This window comes from Pogona vitticeps, chromosome 6, assembly GCF_051106095.1.
Source record: "Pogona vitticeps strain Pit_001003342236 chromosome 6, PviZW2.1, whole genome shotgun sequence".
NCBI lineage: Eukaryota > Metazoa > Chordata > Lepidosauria > Squamata > Agamidae > Pogona > Pogona vitticeps.
The window spans coordinates 109531685-109554901 of record NC_135788.1 but is presented as its reverse complement, the minus strand read 5'-3'; the positions used below and the strand labels follow the sequence as shown (position 1 = coordinate 109554901).

Sequence of the window (23217 nt, the reverse complement as noted above, 5' to 3'; positions counted from 1 at the left end):
TTTCACAGAGAGTTCTGATATTACCAAGGAAGGGAGAAAAAATTGCTATCCACTTTGTCCACAGAACACATAATTTTATTAATATCTCATCCTGCCTTGAGTCATCTTTCCCCCCAGATCTCTCTTCCTCTTTTCACATTGCTTGTTATAACATTCTATGGCAGTGGGTTTGGTACAGCAAAGCCAGCGTTGTGTAGCAGTGGCTAGATGATGACGTATATGATATGTCAGAAAAATTCCCCATGTAAAGCTCAAGGGTTTGCTTCTCAAATTAAACTACCTCATAAATATGTCATAAGGATACAGTGAGAAATTCCTTGAATGTGGCCTTCGGTTCCTTAAAGGTGGGATGGACCACAAGTTCTGTAAACGAATGTTCCCCAACTGGCACCCATCCAGAGGTGTTCGGCTACAGCTCCCACAGCATGGCCCAGTGACTGTACTGATTTAGAGATTCTTGGGTCTATATTTAAAGTTACATTTCCATGCTTTGAACATTCTCTTCTCAATAGCTTCACATGGACTGATGCCCGCTTGAACCGCCAATTGGTCACTCGGCTCACTGGAGAGGTGACGGAAGCGTTTGACCGGGAATTCCGAACCTTATATGCTGCCTCCTATCCCTTACCACCCCTGGAGATGCCCTTAAGACCCCAGCTTCCTTCTACAAACCCACTCCCGAGCATCAATGGACCTGATGCAACCCCATATGTCAGTGTCTTGGAGGGAGTGCAGTTGTCCAACCGGATTGCTGACCGTCGTTCTGTGGCTCCTCAGCCTGTAGCCAAGAGCCGGGCTGGTGAGTGGGAACTTGTATTGGCTTCACCAGCTACGGCTGAAGATTCTATGCTCCCTGCCCCTCCTCCGGAGGTGTCAATCCGAAACCGGCTTACGGCATGGCGTGGTGTGAACCTTTCTAGAGGGGGCACACAGGCCTCCCCAGAAGGTGGGCACAGTGCTCTAAGTGACATCCTCAAGAATGTACAGCGGACTCGTCTCTCAGTGGCCAAAACTACTGGGGCTCGGGCTAGTAAGTCCCTGTGGGATCTCAGCCGCTTCAGTCAGATGTCTGGTTCCAGCGCAACAGGGTGGGGACGGAACGGGATAGATTCAGCTGAAGAAGCTAAGGTGAGAGCATCATCACCCAAATTATTTATTTATTTGGGGGCGGGCAATATGCAGCTCCCAGGGTCCAAAACGCAGTCCCCAATTTTTTAAATGGTTTTGGCTCAAAAAAAGTTCTCTTTGCCCTCTTGGGGGGCAAGACATCAATTCTGCAGTGTTTTTTGAGTCTACAAGTACCCTGCTCTCTACCCACTAATTAAAAAAAAAAGACTTTTCTGAGCCACTAAGGAGAAGATGGTCAGTCCCCCACCATTTTTTGCAAGAGCAGGCATGGCTGTCCAAAGTCCAGGGACGGGCACATGGACCTCTGGAGATCAGTCATCCCTGAGGGGTTGATTTGTCCATTACTTATATATTCTACATTTCTTCCAATGAGCATACATGGCTCCCTTCCCCCCCCCCCCACTTCATCCTCACAATACCTCTACAAGGAAACTCGGGTCAAGAAAAAAGATTGGAAGGGTCTAATTGTAATATGGGTTAGTTGAATTAGTTGTTACTCAAATACTTTATTTTGTTTGTTTTTTGACTAATGATGGCCTTTGACAACTTCTTTTAATTTTCTTAATGTCAGTGGTGTCCTTTTTTCCTGTTTTCTGGAGTAACATTTGCTCATTACTAGGGTTGCCAGGTCAACAGTATCCCTTTCCCTGAGATTTTGAGACAAGAGCCTGAGACTTCAGAGGCAGATTTTTTAAATAGCAATTGCAAAAGGGTTGTACTGTATAGCAGGCAGGCAATGTGGTGACCTTATGGGGAATTTAAAGGCCAATGTGAATTGAAACAGCTGTTTGCAGGATAATGGAAATGGCAAATATGCTTCCGAGCATGTTGAAATAGCATGTCCCAAAACCATGAGAATGTCCCCTAAATGAAATGTTGCCCAGCTGGCAGCATCCCATCGCCTGCAATTTCAGGTCCAAAGTCTCAGACCTGGAGAATGGACTCCAAATTTTGCATCCCATGGCTAAAGCTGAAGCATTTGCAACTGTACTTAATAATTAAAAAAATACTTCTGGAGCTGTGATTTAAGTACTTTATATGTATTTTTAATCAATTTTCTTTAAACATACATAGAAAGTAATACATTGTTAAGACGTAAGGTAATGAGATCCTTTTAAAGCCAGTAAGTAATGGCAAAATGATTGCTTCTCTCCAAAGCAAGACTAATACATTAGCTTTTAAAGTAATACTGTAGTTTGAACCCCTAGTTGAGAGGCTTAAGACCAGTGGTGCCTCGCTTAACGAGTGCCTCGCTGAGCGATGAAATCGCTTAACGAGACACTCTGGGCCATCGCTGGAGCATTCGCTCAGCGATGGCCCCTATGGGGTTTTTTCGCTTTGCGAAGATCGCTAAGCGATTCGCTTAGCGATCTTCGCATAACGAAGCCGGGGAGAACAGCTGATCGGCGGTTCCAAAATGGCCGCCGGAAGGTCCGCGCCGCATTTTCGCGCCCTGCCCTCGCTTAACGAGGGCGCGAAAATGGCGGCGCTATGAAGAAACATCGCTGAACGGTGAGTTTTCAAGCCATAGGAACGCATTGAACGAAGTTCAATGCGTTTCTATGGCTTTTTTTATTTCGTTTAGCGATGTTTCGCTATAGCAAAGGTTAATCCGGAACGGATTAACCTCGCTATGCGAGGCACCACTGTATGTCTTTCGACAAGGGAGGAATCCCAAACTAGAACAAAACCCAATGCAATACAACCACAAGAAAAAAAAGGGGTGACCACAATCTAAGTCCACTTCAGGGGAATTTATTTCCAGGGAATGCAGATTTCTCTTTTTTCTAGGTGGTCTATTTTTACAATGCTAAACTTCTTTTTTCTGTATGTGCTTTACTGTCCAGCATCTTTCAAAGCTCTTTTCAGAACTGAGGCATGGCCCTGTTGACCCTGCAGGGAAAGTGTGCCATATGATAGAGATGCTATGTCCCAGCTTCCCTAAGTCCATGTTTTATTCAAGAATTTTATTAATTCTTTTTAAAGTTTACAGAGTAGCAAGTACAAACGACTACACGAAGAAAGTGTGAGAGAGTAGTATAAATCTCAGTAGCCCATCCCTTTTTGCAGTGACTAGCACTTTATATGTAAAAAATCATTTGGGAAGCATTTTAAAGTAGAAAAAAAGGTTTTGTTACTTACAGTTGCTGTCTATAGCTACAGTCAGTCACTGCTCAAAAAGCTCTACCTCCTTAGTAAAGATCATGGACTAACAGAAATGTTTGCCATTGTACTTCAAAACCATGGGCACAGTTGATGGAGAAATCAAAGGATAGAAATCACATGTTATATCCTGGCACCATTATTTTTTAACAATTACACAAATGATCCACGGATGTTCCTATACACTAGGAGTTTTATCTATGCTGATGACCTTGCCTTGATAGTTTAAGCTCTAGGAGGAAACCTTTGAGTCCATTGACCACCAGCTAACCTCTGACTTAGAAGATCTTTCTTTATACAGTATTACAAAGACAACCAGCTGAAACCAAACCCTTTAAAAACACAGGTGTGTGCCTTCCACTTAAAGAACAGAGAAGCAGAGAGGAATCTCCAAGTTAGCTGGGAAAGCAGGATTTTGAAACATTGCCCTATCCCAAAGTATTTGGTGTCACTCTGGATCAATCCTTGACCTACAAGAAACATTGTCTAAACACCAAATGGAAAGTTACCACCAGAAATAAAATACTTAGGCAACTGGTTGGCTCAGACAGGGATGCACAGCCATAAACAAGAACAGCGTTGTATCTTTGCGACTCTACAGCAGAATATGCTAGTGTTGTGTGGTGTAAATGCAAACAAGTGGATATAGCTCTTAACGACTCATGCAAGGTTACTACTGATTGACTGAAATCTACCTCCATTGAAAAAGTCTATTACCGTATTTGGCTGGCACTGCCCCTTCAGAATTATGTCAAAAGGTGCTAGCAAATATTAAATGAAATAAGGTAATAATACAGCACCAAACCCATCCAGTTCATGGACATCAACCTCCTAGGTGATAGCTAAAATTGTAGAAATGTTTTCTGCACACATCTCAAGCCCTAAATATTAAGTCAGAAAAGGCTAAGCTGTACCTGTGGAAAGTGACTTAATAGACTTTTAAATGAAATAGTAAGATCAAATATTAATCAATTTTTCTGTAACTGTGGAGAAATTCAGTCAATGCAGCATTTATGTGCATGCAATGTACGGCTTTGCATATGTACAAAAGAAGATCTAGTAAATGGCTGAGATAATGCTATTGAAGTAGCCTACTTTTGGTAAAAAAATAGTCTAATTATTTTAACATTTTAATTTGTTTTGATTTTTATCTATATTTCATCTTTGTCCATAATTTTAAATTGTGCAACACTCAGAAAGAAAGAAAGAAAGAAAGAAAGAAAGAAAGAAAGAAAGAAAGAAAGAAAGAAAGAAAGAGTCTCCACTACATGGAAGAGACATCTTCCATGTCTCCTACGTGACTGGAAGTCAGGAAAGGAGGGAGAGAGTAAAAACAAAGGAAACAAAGCTAACAAACAGGAAGAGGAGTTGTGTGCTTGCCTTAAGTGGGGAAAAAGAACTTCAACAATAGGTTAGACACAGAGAACAATATCCTTTGGTTGTTAAGAGCTCCTCCCACTGACACACAGTACTGGTGCATGCAAGATTGCTATTATCTCAACATGTTTCTTGTATAATGCTAGACAGGGGGATAGTTGTGTTAGCGTGCTGCAACAAAAACAACAAAGAGTCTTTTAGTACCTTAAAAGACTCACATATTTGATCTGTTAGAAGCTTCCATGGACATCTGAGGAAACAGGTTACAGTCCAAGAAAGCTTATGCCAAATACTGTACTGTATAACAAACAGAGAGGCAGCTGGTAAAGACAAGGAAAAGATAGGAGGAGAAACTAACCCTCCTCCACTTGTAAATTCTATTAAGCACCTCTCGGCCAGGCTTTGCTTTCTGATATCTGCCAGCTGTACTCTTAGGACCAAAAATAAGATCAACGAAGAGAAAAATGACTTAAAAGAAAATGTTAAATAGTCTTCTCCTAACTGCTTCTGTCTCCTCGTCATCTATTTGCCCAGACAATTTTTCTATTCTGTTCATGTCTGTCGTAAGATCTCAGTACCTTCACTTAGTGCTATCTTTCCATCTCTCCTGCCCTCCTATCTAGGGAAAATGGGGCTACCATCAGGCTACGATCAATCAATCCACTCCTGCCTGCCTCATCAGAGGCAGAGGGTTAGGGCACCACCCAACTTTACTCTGTTCCTAGTGTGTATGAATGCTTGCCTCCCTTCCTCTGTGTTTTTGTGCTCGGGAGGGACAGCGGGTGCATATGAATAGTCACAGTTGCCCTCAGCTGTGTCACACCTAGCTCTGCCAGTTTGTGCTGAGCCTGCCACTCCAACAACTAAAACTGGCACCATTGCTTCCCTTTTATACATACGCCCAGTCCCTTTGAGGCTTGTGGTGGAAAATCAAATGTGTTTTGTCTTACCGTTAAGGCAAACACTTTGGGTTCTCAATGTATTCCCTGTTGCTCTTTGGGAATCAGCATTTCTGTTGTAATTATGTTTCCATGGGAACCCAAAATTTCAATATTCTTCAGTCCTGGTTTGCACAGGAGGTCAAATTAAACATTTAAGTAAGCCCACACTCTGAAAAGAGCAGTGATTTTAGCTGGACCATATGGTGGGGCCGTAGCAATGTTTATCCTCTGCTTTCTGGACATGCAGAAAAAAGTTTTGTTGCAAAATGCACATGTCGCACACACCAATATTCACTATTTCCTAGACATTCCAGTTGCTACAGAAACCAACCCTGATTATGAGTTATCAGTGTTTCTGTTTTTTTTTTTTTTTGTGGGAACTATATCCCTGCCTCCTCAGTTAAAGCACAGATTAAATATTGATCTTAATGTGTATAAGGAGCCAAATATGAATGAAAGATTCTTAATGAGAAGTGAGGAAAAGGTAGAACTGGACTGGATGATAGAACTGAAGCTGCTGTAAATCTGTCACTAATCTACGATAGATCAGCAAGGATTTCTGAGGCTGTGATGACACAGGGAAATAAATGACAATTTGGCCTACTTGTGGAGCAGTCCGTTGTGATCTATTTCTTGGTGATCACATGATGCACAGGAAAATGCATTCCAACTGGACTCCAATCCATACCCAAACTGGACTCATTTGGATTCTACTTTTTGGAGCTGGGCTAGAGATGATTCTCTGGCAGATGGAAGGGTCACTTTAGGGAAAGCCACTCCTGTTAAAACAACCCTTTCTGGTGCAATCAGCATGTGCCTTTGTAGCTGCCTGATTGCAGCCTGAGTCCCAAGGTCAGTATCCCATTCCATATTTACTGACACACTAAACATCAACAGTGGAAGCTGCCACAGTGATGTGATCAGGTGCTAACTGCATATATGGTCACATATGAGCAGCATCTCATCATAAATAACAAATATTATCGTGACACCTTCTGCAACTGAAGTGCAGCTTGCGAGTAAATACTAAGGAGGATACTGGCCCAACTGTTTAACAACAAAAGGTGGCTGGTTCTACAAGCACCGCCCAAAGTAGTTTGCTGCCTGAGGCAAAGAGCAAGACTGCACCATTCTGTGTTTCAAATGCTGATTTGCATGATAGTTGGATCTTATTTTAAAAGCAGAAATAAGATAGGGTTTTACACTATACCTGAAGCCAGTGAGCTAATTTAGGCATTATAAGAATGGCTGTGTGGCACATATATAGTATATCACATAAGTGAGTACACCCCCTCACATTTCATAAATATGTTAGTATATCTTTTCATGTGACAACACTGAAGAAATGATGCTTGGCTACAATGTAAAGCAGTGAGTATACAGCTTGCATAATAGCATAAATGTGCTGTCCCCTCAAAATAACGCAGCACACAGCCATTAATATCTAAAACACTGGCAACAAAAGTGAGCACAACGCTAAGTGACAATGTCCAAATTGGGCCCAAGTAGCTGTTCTCCCTCCCTGGTGTCATGAGACTCATTAATGTCACAAGTCTCAGGTGTGAGGGGGAAGCAGGTGTTATCGCTCTCACTCTCACACACTGGTCACTGGAAGTTCCACATGGCACCTCATGATAATGAACTACCTGAGGATCTGAAAAAACAAATTGTTGCTCTACATAAAGATGGCCTAGGGCTAGGCTATAAGAAGATTGGCAAAACCCTGAAACTGAGCTGCAGCACAGTGGCCAAGAACATACAGCGGTTTGACAGGTTCCACTCAGAACAGGCCCCGCCATGGTCAACCAAAGAAGTTGAGTGCCTGTGCTCAGCATCATATCCAGAGGTTGGCTTTGGGTAATAGACGTATGAGTGTTGCCAGCATTGCTGCAGAGATTGAAGGGGTGGGGGTGTCAGCCTGTCAGTGTTCAGACCATACGCCGCACACTGCATCAAATTGGTCTCCAGGGCTGTTGTCCCAGAAGGAAGCCACTTCTAAAGATGATGGACAAGAAAGCCCGCATACAGTTTGCTGCAGACAAGCAGACTAAGGACATGGATTTCTGGAACCATGTCCTGTGGTCCGATGAGACCAAGATAAACTTATTTGGTTCACATGGTGTCAAGCGTATGTTGTGGCAACCAGGTGAAGAGTACAAAGACAAGTGTGTTGTGCCTACAGACAAGCATGGTGGTGGGAGTGTCATGGTCTGGGGCTGCATAAGTGCTGCTGTCACTGGGGAGCTACGATTCAATAAGGGAAGCATGAATGCCAACATGTACTGTGACATACTGAAGCAGAGCATGATCCCCTCCCTTCAGAGACTGGGCCGCAGGGCAGTATTCCAACATAATAACGACCCCAAACACACCTCGAAAGCAAACACTGCCTTGCTAAGGAAGCTGAGGGTAAAGGTGATGGACTGGCCATGCATGTCTCCAGACCTAAACTCTATTGAGCATCTCTGGGGCATCCTGAAATTGAAGGTGGAGGTGCGCAAGATCTCTAACATCCACCAGCTCTGTGATGTCGTCATGGAGGAGTGGAAGAGGACTCCAGTGGCAACCTGTGAAGCTCTGGTGAACTCTATGCCCAAGAGGGTTAAGACACTGCTAGAAAATAATGGTGGCCACACAAAACATAGACAATTTTGTGCCCAATTTGGACATTGTCACTTAGGGGTGTACTCACTTTTGTTGCCAGTGGTTTAGACATTAATGGCTGTGTGTTGCTTTATTTTAAGGGGACAGCATATTTACACTGTTATACAAGCTGTATAGTCACTGCTTTACATTGTAGCCAAGCATCATTTCTTCAGTGTTGTCACATGAAAAGATATACTAAAATATTTATGAACTGCGAGGGGGTGTACTCGCTTCTGTGATATACTGTAGATCTTCCCGTAAGAGAGTCAAATGGGCAGGAGGCTTAGAAGGAATGGAGTGGAATGCTGTTGCTGGTCTCCAGCTTTTCCTACCCCTGCCCCTTCCAACTCTATGATTCTATGATGCTATTTGTTAGATGCAAGCCAGGATCTCCACAGAGTTGTAAGCATCTATGACTTCACCAGAGTTACTCAGAAATTCTACCATTGACCTTGAGGTGGAAATTAGTAGTCTCAAGGCAGCATTTTCAGTTATTTACATTTATTACTTTCTCATAATTACAGCAACAATTCTATACAGTTAGTAAATATTATAATTCCCATACTGCAGGATTAAGAAGGGCCTTGAGGCTTATTGAGAGTGACCTGCCTAAGAAGCCTTTTTAAAAAAAATGGCAACCTTAGTTTTCCTTTGTGCCAACTGTTAGCCCAGGTGGTAAGGAACCTGTGAACTTCCAGATATTGCAAGACTACAATTCCATTCATGCCGGCTTGGGCTAATGGGAGTTATAGTTGAATAACACCTACAGCACCACCCTCTCCCCATATCTATGCCGGTTCCATCTTCTTTTGCATGTGGATTGCTACATCACTCTCTGCTGGTCACAGTCATTAATGGTCAGAGAAGGTGGGGTATAGCTGCTTCAGGAGGCAGCACTGGGCACCACTGAAAGTAGGCAAGACCTAACCCAAAGGACGATGTCTAACCCACTGGGCATGTACACTGCACAAATGTCATTTAATTATTGGAGAACACAGTGACTCATACTTGATGGGGTGCAGAAAAACTCATGTTGCAGTGAACAGGCCCACCAGTGGTACCCAAGCCTTGCTTCCACTATGCTTGTGTTATCATAGGTTGAATGGTTACCACTGGCAACAGCAGGGCAGAGGACAGGCCTAACAGCAGAGGGTTCAGACATATATTGGGCTTGCCTCACCAATGGCTCTGGAATTTTCTGCCAAATTAGGGAGGTTGGGAAAAATGTTCCCGTCTTTCCCTCCACCTTGGGCTAACAGCCTAGTCAGCACCTTTGGTCAATATTGATAAAGGCTGCACCCATACTGGGCAGAATGGGCATTGAGTCCCGGGCCTGTACTATCCCTTCTGCTTATCAGACAGAGTTACCACCTGTGTGGCAGGCAGCAACTCGATAGGTGTGGCTTTTCCTGTCCTTCAGTGCCTGAGATGGCAGCTGTTAGAGCACAGAGGGGAAAAAAATTAGGCCTGCTTCTGTTTTCCTTCCTTGGAGGCAGCTTCTCGGCTTGAATTTCACACTCCTTTGCTTCTCTTCTCACTCACCCCCCCCACTCCTCCCCTCTTTTCACAAACGTAATTTGTTCCCATTTCCAGAGGGAGTGCCACTTCAGACTGTTGCAGCAAAAGATAAGGAGCCCTATGACATCTTTACTAACAAATATAATATTGTACAAGTGTCTGTAGGCCATTGATGTAAAAGGCATGACAATGACGTATTATCCAAATTCTCTCTCTTTTCTCTCACACTCATATATACACGGCTCATCACCGGGGGTTGGACTAGAAACAGGTTAGAGGGACTTTAACTGCAGAAAGTACTGATAGTGACAATTAGATTGTGAATAAGTGGTTATTGGCTGTTGAATGCTCAGAGTTTATAATGTAATAGTCATTTTTCAGTACAGCACTTTCTGTGTTTAAAATTTCTCTAACTTCCTGTCTTCTAGGCTTGCCCGGGAGTCAAGCTTTGGCACTGAAATGTAGGTTTTGAGGCCCTTTCTTCAGAGCTCATGCTTCAGATCTGAAGTCTTAGGGAGTGGGTTCTTGCCAACCTAATAATCCTAGATTTTGGGATTTATTCTCATGGCTTCAGAGCATGTCATTTAGTCATGCTGAGAAGCAACCAAGTGCTTTCTATTATTGTGTGTGTTTTGGAGTTGCTGCTGCAACTCATTTCACACCAGGAGCGCCACGTTCTCTCCCTCCCCCCTCCCTTTCTCTCTCTCTCTCTCTCTCTCTCTCTCTCTCTCTCTCTCTCTCACACACACACACACACACACACACACACACACACATTTTGCAGTCGCTGCTGCGCCATTACAAGAATCTGCCCTTCCCCGGGTCTCAGGCTTTGCTCTGGAAATTATAGGGAATAGCATACATGTGACCCAGCAACCCTATTCAATTCCACTCACAACAGGTACAAATATATAACAGGAAATTCTGGATTTAGCTGCTTTTCAAGCCTTTTTCTCTTATTATTATTACTGGTTTTAATAAGTTGATATAACATTATCCCAACCCCAAAAAAACCTAGCTTCTCTTGATGACAATGCAACCAGAGGTGGTTGTTCTTTATGTGTATGTACATAAAGGAGCACACTCATTTGTGCTGGTTTTTTTAATCTGTCCACAGAAGTGGGGCTACCAGGACACACCAGCAAAGGAACTTATGAAACAGCGAGGAGCTGGCCATGCCCAAGAAGAACCAAGGATGCCTGTTTACCTGGCACATGGACGTATGACCCCTTCCCCTAACTATTCACCTTTAGGAAGACTACAAGGACAGCTATATTATAATCCACAAGGCATGGGTCTCCCGCGGGCTTGGGGGCACCCAGGAAAGCACCAACATGGACATCAGCTCCGGTTCTGAAATTGTTCCGAATGTCCAGAAGGAAGGAAAAATACTCCGAAGAGGGGGAGAAACCTGGAACAAAGTGGGAGGTTTCCTTCAAGCCCAGTGGTTTACAGAAAGAAATCAGATTATTCAAACTGCAGGAGAAACTAAGGAATGATTACACGCCTGAGGCTTTTAATGTATTCTGCTCTAAACTGGGAGAGTTTTCTACCTAATGACTTTTCCCCCAGTGAACTGCCAATTGCAGTCCTGAACTATTCCCAGTTTACATTGTGACAAATCTATTTTACTGAGATTATGTTGCGTCAGCAAATGAGGGAAGCCACACAAATGTCTACTAACGCAACTACACTAGGCCAATGTTGATTGGTATAGGCTGAACTGGAGAGAAGCAGCAGGTTGGAAACTCAAACTCATCAGCTGACAGCAGCTGAAGCACTGAGAACCAATACAAAAAGTTATGTCGGCAGAAAAATTGGATGCCTTCTTAACCCCCTGCCGCCCCCAATCAATATGGGTGAAATGGATGCCATTCATACCAAACTCTTGTGAATGGGACAAAAGGTTGCATGTGCTGTCTTTACTGGATTATCTATCTGATTGTTATATCCATGTTCAAAATAAAGTATTTGAAATTATGAACCAAGACAGCCTAAAGAAAATGCTTTGACATTTAAGAGGTCAAAAGATTTACAGTGAGCTTCTGAAGAGAGGGGTTTAGAGAGGAAAAAGAAATACTCAAAGGTGTGGTCATGTGCATACACCAGAGTAGATGAAAAGCATGGAAAAAACATACTGACTTTAATTGAGGATGAGAGATCCATCATGGAATCTAGAGTTGGGCAATACCTTTATTTATTAGGACCAACTCAAATATCAGAACAAACAAGGAAAACAAAACCCCGAGCTTGCAAAAGTTACCTTTCTAAACTACAGGTCCCAGAATCCTCCAGCCAATATGACAAATAATCATGCTGGCTAGGGGATTCTAAGTAAGTTATTGTCTCAAAGAGGTAATTTTCCCAAGCTCTGCAAAACAGTGAGGAAACTCTTGAGTTCTCCAGAACTTCTTGGCAATTTTTTTGCCCAGAATCCCTGCCCATGCTTAGCCTTACAATTAGTCTACATTCTCCATCTTCAGGCCAAGGCCAACTGCAACATCCAGCCTTTCACATATTCCTCTAACTCACCCTTGTACTCTGATATTCAATCTGACGAAGAGTCCTGGATAATTCAAAACCCTGCTTAATACTTTGTAACATTTAAGTTGTTGCTAGTACAAGGTTATTCAACAAACCCTAGTTTTTAGAGGGGCTTTTAAAAATATGGCTCAGTACCGATTCCTTTGAATCGAATGGAGACAAGGAGCTTGAAAGGGATTCATAACATGTTTTAATTTAGGCCACCACAGAAAGGGAGCATAAGAAAGCCAGATGGTTACATGGGCGGTAGGTCTACCGGTGACCATTAGAATCTGTTCAAGAACTCCAGTGTTCCTGCTGTTCCAATGTCCTAAGTGAGTGGGTACAGGTGTCTGACAGAGGCTCCTTGTCGAACAAGACTATGCACCATTGCATTGTGCAACAATTTTTTAGTATGAATAAAAGAGATGGAATTACAGTTGCTAGGAGCAAGACTGAGGATGTCTGCTGCTCACTTGCAGAGAAGGGAAAATTCCAAAAAGTGCAAATTATCCTCTTGCTTTAACAAGAAGGATGAACAGACTTCAGGCTGCTTGTCCTTCTTCCTAAAAGAATCTTAAAGTCCAATTAAGTGCAAAACAGTGGCAAGGAACAAAGAGGGCACTTTAAAATTAAATAAGCAACTAGATGCTTTGCAATATATGCCCAGCTCAAGAATTTCTTTCTGTACCAGAACTGAGCTTGGAGTTCTTTCCCATAGATATTTGTTGAACTACAGCATTTGGGAATATAGGAATTTCTTTTGGAGATAATGAAATATGCCTTTAAAAAAAAAACTTTACATGAAATTTGCACTATTAACATTTATATGTAGACAAAAAAAGAGGGGAATCCATGGGCCTCTGGAAGCTGTTGGACTACAGCTCCCATTATTCATATCAATGGCCATGTTGGCTGAGGATGATGAGAACTGGAGTCTAACAACACCTAGAGGGCAACTGGTTCCCCAGCCCAGCCCTATGTTTTCTTTATGTAAGAAGCAAAATTGAGAGGGAACCCTTAATGTTTTCAATGACAAGTCAGCATTTGAAAGTCAGAACACCTCGCTAACTCACAGCAAATAAGTCAGAGATCCTGATTTACTTTTTCTCACTGGTTATGTCTCTCAGGGCTTAATTCTCATATTGTGCTAGTAAACCCCCAGCATCAGAAATGGCCCAGTAGAATGTCTGTAAAGACAATCAGACACTGATCAGAATCTATAAAAAACCTGTGGTACCTTTCTGCAACCCATACAGATACATTAGGAGTGAGCTCTAGTTTACAAAAATCTAATAAAACACATTAATCTCAACAGTACCATAGGATTCTTTGTTGGTTTTTTTTTTTTGCAGCAACAGACTAAGACATCTATCTATCTATCTATCTATCCATCTGTCTATCCATCTTTCTTTAAATGATTACAATCTAGACTCCAAGAATGTAGGGTGTTGTATCTTGACAACTAAGGTGGCCACTCCAGTTATTTCTTCAATATAGAACCCATCCATCCATTTCTCCTTCCTTCCTTCCTTCCTTCCCTCCCTCCCTCCCTCCTCTCCCTCCCTCCTTCCTCCCCTTCCCTTCCTGTCCCGTCCCTTCCTTCCTGCCTTCCTGCTTGCCTGCCTGCCTGCCTGCCTTCCTGCCTTCCTTCAAATGATTACAATCTAGACTCCAAGAATGTAGGGTGTTGTATCTTGACAACTAAGGTGGCCACTTCAGTTATTTCTTCAATACAGAATTCCAGAAGCTCTCTTCTATGGAAATAATCTCCACAGCATTCAGAGGATACCTATCACTGAGCAAAATGAAACACCTAGTCACCCGGCTGCTACACGTGCTACTCCACCTTGGATTACAATTGCACAAGTATCAAAAGTGTCCACTTACAGGCTAACACCAATACCAACATCAAGGAGAGATATCTGAACTATTTAATGATTGCCCTGTAGTCCCAGAAGAGAGACGCAGGACAGATACTAAGTGACCCTTACTAATTAGTATAAAGGATTAGTCTTTAAGATGGCACTAAGTATATTTTGTTTTTCATAGGCTTCCTGAGTTCAAGGCATCTTCCTTCCTTCACTCAAACAAAATGTTTTAGCATGCTCCAGGACTGAGAACCATATTCAAAGCTCTTTAATACTTTTTCTCCATTAGCTATTAACATCAGGCAAAAGGGTTATTAACATACCCAATAAATCCTTGGTGCATGGGGGGGGGGCAACGCTGGTGAAATGGGAGACCCAAAAATATGGACTTTGCGCCCTCTAGAGGCTGGATCCCTGAGGGCACCCATTTCCACTGCAATGTCAACTCAAATTAACAGGGCAGAACCCAACAGGCTCCCCTTTCACAGGTGTTGTTTGGGTTAAAACCAGCACAGTCAAGATTCTTCTGACCCCCTAAGGGCAAAAGCCAGTTTCTTGCGCAACCAGCAGGATCTTTGAATTGCTAAGCAAACCTTCCTGGGTTCTTGCAATGCCATGGCTCCCTCTTTGCTACATCTGCTCACGGACAGGACAGAATCAGCGGGACGTTTTTGCCAGCAGCTATAAAAGGGAAGGAGGCTGGGAACAGATGTTTAGATCTCTAAGGGCCGTAAAGGCAAGTTTCCAAGAATGGGAGGTTGCCTTATATCCTGAGTTCAGAAAAGTTACTTTATGTGTCCATGCTAACAGAAGGATTATGGAGGTTTAGACCAATGGTGAAGACAATAGGAATCTGCTTTATACCTCGTTGGACCTTTGGTCCTTTTAATCCAGGAAGATTTATTATTATTAACAGTAGTTCTCTGGCATCATCCTTTTACTTCATATGCTGTCTGAAATTTTATTTATTTTTTAATGGAGATGCTAAGGATTAAAACTTGAAATATTCTGTGTGCAAGCCTCTGATCTGCCCACTGAACTACAATCCCCTTTAGTATTGTTTCTGACCAGTAATGGCTCTCCGTGGTTTCTAGAGCCACTAAAACACACCTGATTTCAGAAGGTAATTCAGTACTTGAACAGGAGACTGCCAGGCAATACAAGAGATATACAAGGAAAGACTAGGAGGGAAGCTTGCCTGAAACACTAGAAAGTGATTGACAGCTATCAGCTAGGATATGCTGCCTGGGGAATTCTGGGAACAATAGTTTCATACCAATAATTGGTACATCTCTTGCAGGCACCAAGGGGATGATTCAACATAAGACATTTTATGTTCCTATGCATGTTCTGGAATTTCCATCCCTTACTACCTCCAGTTCTTTTTAACTGGAACCTCCCAGCAACCAAACCTGAGATTTTTTCAGGGTGCAAAGCATGTACTCTCCCATTGCTTTATAAACTTTTCCTTAAACCTAGTTCATGGGTACTCAACACTGTTTGAATCTGAACACTCATTTTTTCACAGGGCAGGATGTTGTGGAATACACTAGTTCAGATGGCAGATTGAAACTGTTCTTGTAAAAATTACTTTGCGGGTTATACCTAGATAGCATAGCAAGCAGGAGTTGCAGTCCAAATGGTAACTTTCAAACACTGAATCTTAGGTTGCGACTACATAGCAATAAATATGCAAATTCATTACCTGCGAAGTCACATCTGGGAATTCAGCTTTCCTAGAATAGATCTGAGTAAAGAAGCCACACAGGATGATAGGAAGAAATCAATAAACAGCTTTGATTGCAGCTGCTTAACACAGCTATCCGATAGATTTCCTGATCTGTAGGAGGCATGGTTAAGAAAAACTACCCTAATAAGCTGTAAACAAGCACTGAGGGGCAATTTCCTCGTCTTATTTTCTCCTCTCATTTTCTCTCTTGATGTCTAGACGCCCTAGTGCAACAGCACTGACACCAAGCTTTTTCTAAAAAAAAGAAATGGCATTATTCTACATGAAGGAAGAGAGTGAAATCTGTGCAGGATCACACTTTTCTGCATCAGTTCAAGTCATCGCACTGTCTAAACTGATGTGAAAGCATCCATTGTGTAAAAATGTAGAAGCCTCAGCAGTGGGGGACAACAACTACAGATTGGGGACCACCAGCACGTCCAGTCTAATTTTCATTTGCTTTTATATTATATAATCACCAGAAAAAAGTACAAATGAATCTTGGCAGCTTGGATGGAATGATTGGTCCTTTCTCTGAACTGAGGCAAGACACAATTTCTCATTTATAATTTAATTAGGGTGCAACTACATTAACAAATCATGTGGGAAATGCTCCAAGAATTGGATTATTTGATTTGCATTATTTTCTATTGGCTACTTGAGATACAAGGCAGAGATTTTTCACCCTACTCATATTTTTCCCTCTGCTGCTGGGGCTTCTACTTTTGTTTGGAATCCAGTGCATTTGTATCAGTTCGGACCATGTAATTGTTTGAGCTCGTGCAATGGTAACCAGAAGTTGACTCTCCCAGATTTCTTGTTTAAGATGGGGAGAGAGGAAGCAAAGGGCATTCATGGGCCTGTCTGTCCCTCTCAACCAATCATCCTTTTGTCTCCAAATAGTTTGGATTCCCTCCCCCAAAGGCTTGGTGTGAGCACTAATGTGCTAGATCATCTGGACACCAAAGAGGGAAATAAACAAGCAAGGAGGATGTCAGCAGAGAGGAGGAAATTGGCAGGTGGAACTTGTTTGAAGCTTAACTTTTAAGCAATTATTAAAAACATTTATGTTTAGACAGGCCTTCCCGGACTCTATGACATCTGATACAACAGTGCTAAAATAACCAGAGCAGAGCACAGAGTGCTGTCCTCTGAAGATGCCGGCCACAGAGACTGGCGAAACGTTCGGAAGAACAACCTTCAGAACACGGCCAAAGAGCCCGAAAAACCCACAACAACCATAACCAGACTTTGATAATGTTCAACCTCCGCCATGCTTTCTTTATTTTTTTTAATGTTCTATTGATATTATTTTTATGTGTCAATATCATATTATTTTATTTTATTCTCTGCTTTTGTATTGTTTGTCTTTATATGTTGTTTTATGGTATTATGGAAACCGCCCAGAGTGGCCTGGGTTGCCAGATGGGCAGTATAGAAATTAAACAAACAAAATTAAGGTAGCTGTGCCTCCTGCAGATCTGGACAGCAGTGGTAGAGTCACCTTAACAAAATGCTAATAAGTTCTGGTTTGCAATTTCCTTGGCTCTATCTGCTGACTTTTGTGTGATCTGTTAAAGTGAATTCACCTGGAAAAATCTGATTTCCCAGGTACAGTTTCACAGAGGATCCCTTTGCATTTTTCCTGCTATGTAGCTGCATCCTTAGTTACGTTTATATCCCATCTTTCTTCCAATGAGCTCAAAGGGTATATATGTTTCTCCTCATGTTCACCCTTATGAGGTAGGTCACACTGAGAAACAGTGGTTCATCCAAGGTGAATTTTATGGCTGAACAGGAATTAGAACCCAGGTTTCTTGAGTCACAACCCCACAGTGGGTATCTTTCTAATGTATGATGACTTTCACCTTTTTCTGGAAACTGTAAAGTCATAACCACACATACCATTTATTTTCGCCAGCAAACCTTGGACAAACCACTTTCTTACAATACAACTCTCAGAATTTACCAGCCATTAGGGCCACTACCCATGCTGTCTTACGTATGCTGGGAGTTGTAATCCAAGCAGGTAACTTCTCCAAGCTCTGATTTTCACATAGAAGGCACTCAAGATGCCATCACTGGGGTGCGGTGGAGAGGAGAATAAGGGTGTTGCAGTGATGAGGCTGTACGATACAGAACCGCCACCCACTGCTGGCGTGCAGCTTCCAAGAGATCATTCTAAGGAAATACAGCCCCGAACAGGATAAAGCGAAGTGGGAATACTGTGCTCCTTCAGAAATTGATGAGTTGTGACACATCCTTGACAACAGGCTATTCTGGTTGGGATTAACTGGATTTGTAGCCTGACAACATGTGGCAAGCCATAGCTCCTCTACTGCTGAAATAAAGATTTCCTACTTACAAAAATTTATTCTTCCTCTATTTAACTCCCTAAAGAAGCCATACTGATCTATACACACAGTAGGGTGAAGGGGTAAGAATGCAGAGTGCCGGACATAATTGACTATGCCTGTAGCGAACAGCCACTTCAGACTACAATTAAGCCATCACATTTTTAAATGCTGCCCATACATTTAAATCTCCTTCCAAAGGGAAGAGTGCAGAGGAATGGATTATATGGCACACAACACCAAGAAGAAAGTAGATACTCTGTTTGCAAGGAAGTGGGCCACTCATAGGTGGGATCCAGCTTGTCTAAAACAAGGTCATTGGGATTATAAGTAGTTCAGGATGGCGGCTTTTTTTCTGCATGTGGACTTCTGGTGCTGTAATTTGGGACAGGTTCAGGCTGGAGGTTAACAGGAACTGTTAGGTACAAAACACACAGAAATGAAGAACCAGGGAAGGAACTACACGCCTGCTTCATAATGTATGCCTTAAAGGTAAAGGTTCCCCTTGACATTTAATCCAGTCGTGTCGGACTCTAGGGCATGGTGCTCATCCCCGTTTCCAAGCCATAGAGCCAGAGTTTGTCCGAAGACAGTTTCCGTGGTCACGTGGCCGGCGCAACTAGACATGGAACGCTGTTACCTTCCCACCAAGGTGGTACCTATTTATCTACTTGCATTTTTATGTGCTTTCGAACTGCTAGGTTGGCAGGAGCTGGGACAAGCGATGGGAGTTCACTCCATCGCATGGATTCGATCTTCCGACTGCTGGTCTTCTGACCTTGTAGCACAGAGCCTTCTGCAACTTAGCCCACAGTGCCACCATATTCCTTTTATGTATATCTTACTGCTCTTTAAAATACTGCACACTGCATGCCATTTTAAAGTAGGTGCAGTAGGGGCTTCAGCTGGGGGAGAGAGCCTTTGCTCTTCTGCAGGGCTTGCTTGTCCAGTGGGTGTCTGGATGGTGGCAGCCAAAGAGCACAGTGGCGGTGGTGGCAGCAGGGATTCTTTGACAGCTAGGGAGGCTGCTGCCGCCAACATGCACTCCCTGGCCACTGCAATGCCGCTGCCTACAAGACTAGCAAGCCCTGGGGAGGAGGAAGGGCAGTCTGCTCCATGCGTGATGAAAGCAGAGCTGCTGAAGCTGATTCCCTGGACATAAAAGGCCACCTTGCCAAGTGGCCATCTGTAGGAGGCTTCCCAGCAACTTCGGTAGCATTGTTCATTTCCTGCATTAAACAGGCGTGTGATGGAAGCAGTTTCACTCCGGTCTGCAAATAACCTGCAGTGAAAAGCCTACTGCAGGTTACTTGCAATAGACTGTGCCCTTTATGGGTACTTGAGCAAATCTCAAAACCTGCCACTATGCAGATGTCTCATGACCTCTGACAAAGCTCATTAGGAAGAAACCAGTATGGAGATGCTCCTCCTTGGCAAACATTAAGCTTGTGACCACTCAGGTATCTGCATTTACTGTTCGATTAAACACATAGGTGCCTTGGGTGGCAATAGCAGAGGTGCAAAAAAGCTGCAAACCTAATATAACCAAATTTGAAAATCATCTGCTTAGAGCAGCGTTGTCCTCCAGATGTTCCACACTTCAACTCCCAGAGGTAACATCTGGTATGACCAACAGTCAAAAATGGCTGACATGCAAAATATCTAGAAGGCCAGAAATTCAGAACCACTGTGCCAGAGAACTCAAGAGTTCTGAAGTCTAATTTTCAGCTCTCACAAATACTTTTGTTGTCTGGGATAGAGTTTCTAGTTTATTCTTCCCTTCATTTTCCCTAAACTGGCCACACCTTGTGCTCGTATTGTTTGCAGCCTTGCATGCTGTCGTCTGAGTGACTGGGATTACTCTGAGCTGGATTGATTACCTATCTAGCCAATTGTTCCTTCAGGCTTTGGGATTTCAAAGAGAGCCCTATGATGGAGTTGAAGTAGTATGGGATATGTAGTCAGAGAAATGTAAGATGGAGTCAGACAGGTTCTGTGTGAAGAAGATTTGAGAGACATCGGAATGTGTTTTTCTAAGTGCTTTGAGAATGTTTTTCTGAAGATTGGTACAGCATGGTTTGAGATAGAGCTGAAGGTCGAATCAAGGGGCCGTGGAAGACTCAACATTCTGAGCTAATTGGAGAAGAGATAAAACACCTGGACTTTCATGGGAATTAAGGGATGAGGAAGGTGTTACAGCCCCTTGAGGCTAATTGGTTAACAGCCAGAATTGTCAAGAAGAAGGGAGGAGTTAGAGAGTGTAAAAAAATGGATGATGGATTATGTGAAAAATGAGATACAGTTTTGTTCTGGGATTTTTGATTCCATGATGATGGGAGAGAAAGGAACTTGATTGAGAGAGGATGTAAGTAAAGAGAAGGAGGTGGGGCTAGCCCACTGTAGCCCACCTTAGCCCAGCTTAGTAGTGTTTATTGTTTTAATGGGAAATAGTTATTTTATATTACCGTTATGATATTTGAATATGTTCTTTATGCTAAAGCTTGAGCAATATAAACTGATTTTATGAAACTCTATTTTTTCTAATAAAAATTATTTATAAAAATCCTTACAAAAGGACTGGTCTCTTGAACAGCAGGGTCTGGCTAAATCCAGGAGGTGGAAAGGGTCACTAGCTATCTTTAAGAGTCCTACCTACTGAGCTGTTGTGAGTTCTAAGGAATCACAAAGCTCAGGTGTCTGTACTTGCAAAGTACTGGGTAAAAGTAAAGTGTTCTTTTCAGGTCAGACTGCTGAGGTCTTGGGACTTGCCCCAGCGCAAAGGTGGTAGGCAAGTGGCCTGTCGAACTCTCTGACCGAATGCTAAGCGCCCCTTAGGGAGACAGAGTATCACAAGCCCCACCTCTCTGTTAAATGCTCTTCCCTCTCTTGGTTGTTTGCTTGCTATTGATCCGTTCAGGTACTAAGTGTGTGTGCAGTAAAGAAAAACAAAGGAGATCACAAAAGGAAGATGTTGTTTGGAACCCATGTTACCTTCTCGAATAAAATAGAGCAATTACAAAAGTCAGTCCAGGGGTTTTTCTGCCTGAGGAAAAGTGCTCCCCCATTCAATATATAGACATTAGCTGGAGTGGCAGCTGAAATTTATTTCTACATTTGTGATGGAATAGGGCCCTCCACCACAACTAAGGCAGAAGTCTAATTTAGGAAGCCCAGGATAAGTTGTGAAGCCCACATAGCATTTATTTTCCACCCAAAGGAAAACAGCCAAGGAATTCAGAGGGAATAGCCAGTAGATTCTTACTGCTGTCTCTCAGTGCCGGTGTCTGAGGCAACTGGCTCACTATGGCTAAATTGGAACCAGTCCTGATGGCTGCTTAAAAGCCTAGTCTGGAAGCACCTGCCCTGCTCTCAAAAGAAGCCAGAGCTACTAATTCATATGCCTTGCATAGCTCTAAGTCGTTACACAGAAAATCTACTCACAGGGGGCTGTTTTTACTGTGGGGATTGCACATGGAAAGCAGCTTCAGCTCCAGATGTTTCATTCATTTGACACAAAACTCTTTTCACAAGAATGTGCAGATAAGCTTTTCTCAAATTATTCTTGTTGCTCATTGGAAAAGCCTTCCTTACCTTTGTGCTTTCCAGTTCTGTTTGACTACAGCTCTCATCATTCCCAAACAACACACCGTGTTATTAGACAAGAGAACAGGAAGCAAGGGAGGATCTTCTACTATATAAGTCAATAAATATTCATATTATGATGCACTTTTCTTTCTTAGAGCACCAGTTCCAAACCTTTGGTCCTTAGAAGTTCTTGGATTAAAACTCCTGGAAGCTTTTATCACTAGCTATGCTGGCCAAGATTTCCAGGAGTTGTAGATCAAAAATGTCTGGAGACCCAAGACTGGGAAGCTAAATAGACAACTGCTACTCTTTGGAGCGCAGGTTTAGTTTTGCATGCTCTAGTTGCTGATTTCCAAGCCAGGTGATAAAACATTAACCAATCTAAATACGTATTCAAACCCTATGTTATTGACATGCTAATAGAAAGCAGTTACTATAATCCACTAGAAGTTACCTCCATTTCCCCACCTATATGCTGTTACATCCTGCCCCCCAACGTCCAGCAACAACCTCTTCCCACAATTACAAAAACAGCACTTACTCCTATTTTGTGGTACACGGACCTCCTCCTGCATCAGATGATGAATCCCTCTGTACTGTAGTCTCTTGTAAACCTGCTGGTATTCCTCCAAGATTGGCAGTGGACATTTCTGACACACACACCCTTCACTTGGGATCCCCACAACTTCCAGAGATTGGTATTCCATGCTATTCTTAATCTGAACACTCCCCTCCCCTTAAATTACAGTATCTCACTCAGCTTTCAAGAAAATCCAAGTGTTTTAGAAAGCCAGTCTACACACAAGAGGGAAAAAGAAGGCCCACCCACATTCTGTCAAGTTATATAAATGCTACATTTCTTTAAAAGCAGACAGACAAAATATTCAAAAGCTAGAAACAGAAATGGATTATAACTACAGACTCACCTTTTATAAGTCAAGGTGTCTACAGATGTAGTGAAATGCAATCAGTTTCAAGGGTGGAGCCTGAAAAGGGTCTCTAAGGTTCAGGCCCAGCTGCAATTTCTTTAAAGCTTTAATTTTATCTCTGCAATGCAATGCCATGGAAAGGTCCTTTATTTCATTGGCAGAGGACCTGTGATGTCAAGTGTCATAATTTCCAAGCAACATGGAGAATCATCGCAGATTATGAGAATCATATTCTCACAGCATCTGGAGGACCACCACTTTCCCATTCCTACTATAAACCAGAGATGGGCAACTTGCGTTCCTTCTGAAGTTGTTGGAGTATAACCGTCACCCTTTCTCATTGGCTATGGTAACTACTAGCTAAGGCTGTTGGTAATGGCAGTCTGACAACATCTGGAGGGCCACAAGACGCCCACCCTGTTGAAAATAAATAAATCCAATTAGCACCAGCGG

The 23217-nt window shown here is 42.7% G+C and overlaps 1 protein-coding gene across 2 annotated transcripts in view; it reads left to right on the top strand.

The window, feature by feature from the left end:
* The window catches only part of FAM83E (family with sequence similarity 83 member E), a 43404-nt gene extending 30133 nt beyond the window's left edge, over nt 1–13271 (top strand). For both annotated transcript variants that reach the window (XM_020798763.3, XM_072976771.2), the window contains exons 5-6: nt 513–1128; nt 10891–13271. In XM_020798763.3, coding sequence (XP_020654422.3) covers nt 513–1128; nt 10891–11130 — 856 coding nt within the window. In that variant the 3' untranslated portion in view covers nt 11131–13271. The remainder of the gene's footprint in view (nt 1–512; nt 1129–10890) is intronic.
* Nucleotides 13272–23217: the final 9946 nt, after the last annotated feature.